Source organism: Piliocolobus tephrosceles, chromosome 16 (assembly GCF_002776525.5).
Source record: "Piliocolobus tephrosceles isolate RC106 chromosome 16, ASM277652v3, whole genome shotgun sequence".
NCBI lineage: Eukaryota > Metazoa > Chordata > Mammalia > Primates > Cercopithecidae > Piliocolobus > Piliocolobus tephrosceles.
This window is the reverse complement of record NC_045449.1, coordinates 48,352,613-48,358,612: the sequence shown is the minus strand read 5'-3', so window position 1 is coordinate 48,358,612 and position 6,000 is coordinate 48,352,613. Positions and strand designations below refer to the sequence as shown.

The window sequence follows — 6,000 nt, the reverse complement described above, 5'->3', positions numbered from 1 at the left end:
AGGCGCGGTGGCTCACACCTGTCATCCCAGCACTTTGGGAGGCCGAGTGGGGTGGATCACCTAAGGTTGGGAATTCCAGAGCAGCGTGATCAACAAGGAGAAACCCCGTCTCCACTAAAAATACAAAATTAGCCAGGCGTGGTGGTGCATGCCTGTAATCCCAGTTAGTTGGGAGGCTGAGGCAGGGGAATTGCTTGAACCTGGGAAGCAGAGGTTTCAGTGAGCAAGATTGTGCCATTACACTCCAGCCTGGGCAACAAGTGCAAATCTCCGGGAAAGAAAAAGAAAAAGGAAGAGAAGAGAAAAGAGAGAGAAATAAATAACTTCCATTCTACTTTATTTATTCCAGCCAAGGGACGATTCAAGAATTTAGATAAAATTTGCTGCCTAAAATCTAAGTGACAACGCTTGCAGATAATTAGGGAACTCTAACAGTTGCTGCAACTTGCAGAATACTAGAATATCCAGGAATAAAAAAGATTCTTAGCTGGGTGCAGTGGCTCATGCCTGTAATCCCAGCACTTTGAGAAGCCGAGGCAGATGAATCACGAGGTCAGGAGTTTGAGACCAGCCTGGCCAACATGATGAAACCCCGTCTCTACTAAAAATACAAAAATTAGCTGGGAATAGTGGCAGGCACCTGTAATCCCAGCTACTCGGGAGGCTGAGACAGGAGAATTGCTTGAACCTGAGAGGTGGATGTTGCAGTGCGTGGAGATCACGCCACTGCACTCCAGCCCAGGTGACAGAGTGAGACTCTGTCTCAAAAAAAAAACCAAAAAAACAAAAAGAAAAGGCTGGGCAGTGGCTCACACCTGTAATCCCAGCACTTTGGGAGGCCAAGGCGGGTAGATCATGAGGTCAGGAGATTGAGACCATCCTGGCTAACATGGTGAAACCCTTTCTCTTCTAAAAACACAAAAAATTAGCCAGGCATGGTGGCGGGCGCCTGTAGTCCCAGCTACTCGGGAGGCTGAGGCAGGAGAATGGCTTGAACCCGGGAGGCAGAGCTTGCAGTGAGCCGAGATTGCACCACTGCACTCTGGTCTGGGCGACTGAGCAAGACTCTGTCTCAAAAAAAAAAAAAAAAAAGATTACTGGCTGGTTGCGGTGGCTCACGTCCTATAATCCCAGCACTTTGGGAGGCTCAGGCAGGTAGATAGCTTGAGCCCAGGAGTTCAATACTACCCTGGGCAACATAGCAAAACCCTGTCTCTACTAAAAATACACAAATTAGCCAGGTGTGATAGTACCCACCTATGGTCCCAGCTACTTGTGAGATTAGGGTGGGAGAATCACCTGAGCCCACAGAGGTTGAGGCTGCAGTGAGCTGAGATCAAGCCAGGTACTCCAGCCTGAGCAACAGAGTACGACCCTGCCTCAAAAAAACAAACCTTATTTCCCATATGTAATTTTATTAATGCCTTACCTCTCTTCAGAGTTATAGAGCCGAGCAAGTCCAAAATCTGCTAGTTTGATTTGCCCACTGTAAAACAAAAAACAATTATTTTCATAAGCAATAGTAGTGGCCTCCAAAATACACCTGAAAAGTCATGCGCCAAGTTAGGAGCTAAAGGAATTACAAAAATAAACTTTAACTTCTGCTCTCTTCGTTCTACTCTTTTCTCTTTCTTTTTTAAAAATTTCATACAGGCTGGGCGCGGTGGCTCAAGCCTGTAATCCCAGCACTTTGGGAGGCCGAGACGGGTGGATCACGAGGTCAGGAGATAGAGACCATCCTGGCTAACATGGTGAAACCCCGTCTCTACTAAAAAAATACAAAAAAACTAGCCAGGCGATGTGGTGGGCGCCTGTGTCCCAGCTACTCGGGAGGCTGAGGCAGGACAATGGCGTAAACCCGGGAGGCGGAGCTTGCAGTGAGCTGAGATCCAGCCACTGCACTCCAGCCGGGGCGACAGAGCGAGACTCCGTCTCAAAAAAAAAGAAAAAAAAAAAAATTTCATACAATACCCAGTTCATGATTACTTCTACTCTTAACACTCAATCCCCCTAATTAAACCTTTTTTGACTAGTTCAATTATAATGCCGTAGGCTTTAAAAAAAAAAAACAAACTACTATTACATTTTCTGAATTTGACTCCCTAGCTAAGTTTATTTCATGGTAAACAATAGTACCTAGAACCTGCTAGATTAAATAGTTATTGTTGGGAAAAAAAGAAATGAGCTGTTCTAGATTGAGAAAGATTTAAGAGGGCAAACAGACTGGGCATGGTGGCTCACACCTGTAATCCCAGAACTTTGGGAGGCCACTGCACTCTAGCTTGCGCAATACAGCAAGACCCTATCTCTGAAAAAACAAGCAAAGAAACCCAGTTTCCTGGGCCCCATTCTTAGAGATGCTGACTCAGTAGAACGTGGCTCATGAATCTGCATTTCTAGCAGGCCCATATGTGATGCCAATGCAGCTGGCCTGAGAATCAGGCTTTGAGAATCACTTCAAGGAGATCCCAACCATGTTTCACTCTGCTCAGTAATGTTTCTTTTTTTTTTTTTTTGGAGACAGAGTCTCACTCTATCACCCAGGCTGGAGTGCAGTGGTGCAACCGTGGCTCACTGCAGCCTTGATGATCTCCCGGGTTCAAGTGATTCTCTAGCCTCAGCCTCCCGAGTAACTGGGACTACAGGCATGCACCAATATGCTCAGCTAATTATTTTATTTTTTTGTAGAGGCAGAGTTCCCCTGTGTTGCCCAGACTGGTCTTAAATTCCTGTGCTCAAGTGATCCTCCCTCCTCAGCCTCCCAAAGGGCTGGAAGTGCAGGCATGGGCCACCATAACTGGCCTCTGCTCAATATTCTATCCTTGACAGTGAAAGAAAGGAATTTTGTTTTTTTTTTAAGTTCCAGGGTACATGTGCAGGTTTGTTACACAGGTAAATGTGTGCCATGGTGGTTTGCTGAACCTCTTGACCCATCACCAAAGTATTAAGCCCAGCAAGCATTAGTTATTTTTCCTGATGCTCTCTCTCCTCCTACATGAAGGAATAATTTTGAAAACTGCAAGGCAAAATGTTGGGAATCTATTTTAAAACTATTTATTCATTGGAGGGGGTGGACAATGCAAAAAAACCCAACAACTATTTATTGACTACTTTGGATTATGATCATTATCTAAATTCCTGTAACCTCTTTAGTCATATTTACAGCCTTGCTACCTCTTAGGGCATGAAAAGCCAGCTTGCTCTCTTACAGGAAGCCGGTGTAGGTGTCTAATAGCTCAGATCAGGCAAAAAAATGAGATACAGATTGCGTATCCAAATCCAAAAATCTGAAATCCAAAATTTTTCAGAACCTTTTCCCCCCCCGTCTCTGTCTGAAGCAAAATCTGAAACTTTTTGAGTGCCAACATGATACTCAAAGGATATACTCACTGGAACATTTCAGATTTGGGATGTTCAGAACCAGTAAATATAATGTAAATATTCCAAAATTTAAAAAAATCTGAAATCCAAAAGAATTTTCATCTCAAGTACAGGGGATACTGAATATGTAGTACAGAAAAAAGGTCAAGAGGTGCTCCCCAAAATATGAACATGGGACAATATTAAAACAAGGTAACTACCAGCAACAAACTTCTACATTAAATCAATGCTTATTCCTAGTCAAGTTTAAAGGTACCTTATCCATTTGCCCCAAAAACCATTACATTAAGTTCAATTTATAAGCAAATTGTGAGAAAAGCAGAAAGAAATAGTTAACTTATATTAAGACAAAGATGATCCTCAAATTACTTGGCATCCTTACTCTGAAAGCCTGAGACGATTCAAGATTCAAGGCACATAGTGTGACTGAAAGTTAAAATAGAAATGAATATATAGTTACAGAAATCAGGGTAGACCCGAATATCACCAGCATCTAACATATTTCCTGCCTGGCTCATACTAGGTATGAAATAAATGTTTATTAAATGAATTTAGTCTGCTATAGAACCTGTTGATAGCACTTTTTTTTTTAAAGATTGAGTTTCACTCTTGTTGCCCAGGCTGGAGTGCAATGGCGCTATCTCGGCTCACTTGCAACCTCTGCCTCCCGAGTGGCTGGGATTATAGGCATGCACCACCACTCATGGCTAATTTTGTATTTTTAGTAGAGATGGCGTTTCTCCATGTTGGTCAGGCTGGTCTTGAACTCCCTACCTCAGGTGATCCACCTGCCTTGGCCTCCCAAAGTGCTGGGATTACAGGCATGAGTCACCAAGCCAGGCCACTGATAGCACTTTTACTGACTCCTGCTTTTCCTTTCAACTAAACCATTAAGGTGACTCAGTATGAAGTGTGGAAGTATTGGTAACTTTTTGCTATATAAAATAGAACAGGCTGGGTGCAGTGGCTCACGCCTGTAGTCCCAACACTTTGGGAGACTGAGGCAGGCGGATCATTTAAGTCAGGAGTTTGAAACCAGCCTGGTGAAACCAGGTGAAACCCCGTCTCTACTAAAAATACAAACATCAGATGGGCGTGGCGGCAGACACCTATAGTCCTAGCCACTTGGGAGGCTGAGGCAGGAGAATCGCTTGAACGCGGGAGGCCGAGGTTGCAGTGAGCCGAGATTGTGCCACGGCACTCCAGCCTGGGTGACACGGCGAGACTCCATCTCAAAAAATAAAATACAAAATAAATAAATAAAAAAAATAAAATACAAAAGAAGTGCCATCATATTGTTTATGTCCTGTCTCAAAGGAATAAGATGAATATAGAAATATGTGGAGAATTCTTTCTGAGACCATGGTTTAACATTTTTGCCTTTTGACAAGACCTTCAAGTACACAGTGCCTCCACTCACTCCCAGTTCAGCCCTCTCTCACATAATACTTCCTTCCCTTGCCTGCCTGGACCCCTTGGCTAATTAACCAAACTACTGTCTTCCTGGTTCCCTTAGCTTGTGACATAGCGAATCCATAAGTCCCTAATTCTGGATCATTAGAAAATCTGCCTTTTCTGCTCTACCCAGAGAGCTGAACACAAGTGCGAAGAATAAAAATCACATAATTGGCCGGGCGTGGTGGCTCACACCTGTAATCCTAGCACTTTAGGAGGCTGAGGTGGGTGGATCACTTGAGGTCAGAGGTTTGAGACCTAGCCTGGCCAACATGGTGAAACCCCGTCTCTAAAAATACAAAAATTAGCCAGGTGTGGTGGCATGCACCTGTAGTCCCAACTACTCGGGAGGCAGAGGCAGGAGAACTGCTTGAACCCGGGAGGCAGAGGTTGCAGTGAGCTGAGATAGCGCCACTGCACTCCAGCCTGGGTGACAGAGTGAGACTCCATCTCAAAAAAAATAAAAATAAAAAATCATATAATCATATTGAATGGTGCCACTGCAAAATGAGTGATTTTCCTCTCTGTTAATTCCTGAATGCTACTGATTAGTCCTTTTACTTGCCTGTAATCTGCAACTTTCATTCAGTAAGGCTGTCATTAGAGACCTTTGGCATTCTCCTTAATGCTCTAATCCATCCCCTACCCTCTTACACTTACTTAATAAATGACCTTCTTCAGTGAAAAAATTAAAGTCATTAGGTGAGAGGTACTTAACATCCTACCTTTTTCCAGTAAACTTACTTCCATCTATAATCTTACTTTCCTCTTTCCTTTTAATTACAGTTATCCCTCAGTATATCTATGGGATTGGTTCCAAGACTCCCATATATACCAAAATTCAAGCAAACTCAAGTCCTGCAGTAGGCTTTACAGAACCAGCATATATGAAACACTGGTACTCCATATACACAACTTTCATATACTGCAAACTGTTTTTTATTTGTCTTTGGTTGGATAAAAATCTGTGTATAAGTGGACATGCCACAGTTGAAACCTGCGTTGTTCAAGGTTCAACGACACATAAAAAGTATGTCAATCTCTTTTCTTGACCAAGGATAATCAATCCCTCCACCTGTGGCCTCGATCCCATCTATTCTAGAACCTTGCTCCTTTAAATTATTTTGGTTCTTTGCCAAATCTTTTTTATTTTTTATTTTTTAA

General features: G+C 43.1%; 1 protein-coding gene across 26 annotated transcripts in view; it reads right to left on the bottom strand.

Annotated features, from left to right (window-relative positions):
* The window catches only part of CDK12 (cyclin dependent kinase 12), a 141,463-nt gene that overhangs the window by 93,586 nt on the left and 41,877 nt on the right, over window positions 1-6,000 (bottom strand). For all 26 annotated transcript variants that reach the window (XR_002730002.2, XR_002729994.2, XR_002729992.2 and 23 more), the window contains exon 7: window positions 1,430-1,486. Coding sequence is in view for 3 of the 26 variants with exons in the window: in XM_023204266.2 (XP_023060034.1) it covers window positions 1,430-1,486 (57 nt within the window). In the remaining 23 variants the exon portion in view is untranslated. The remainder of the gene's footprint in view (window positions 1-1,429; window positions 1,487-6,000) is intronic.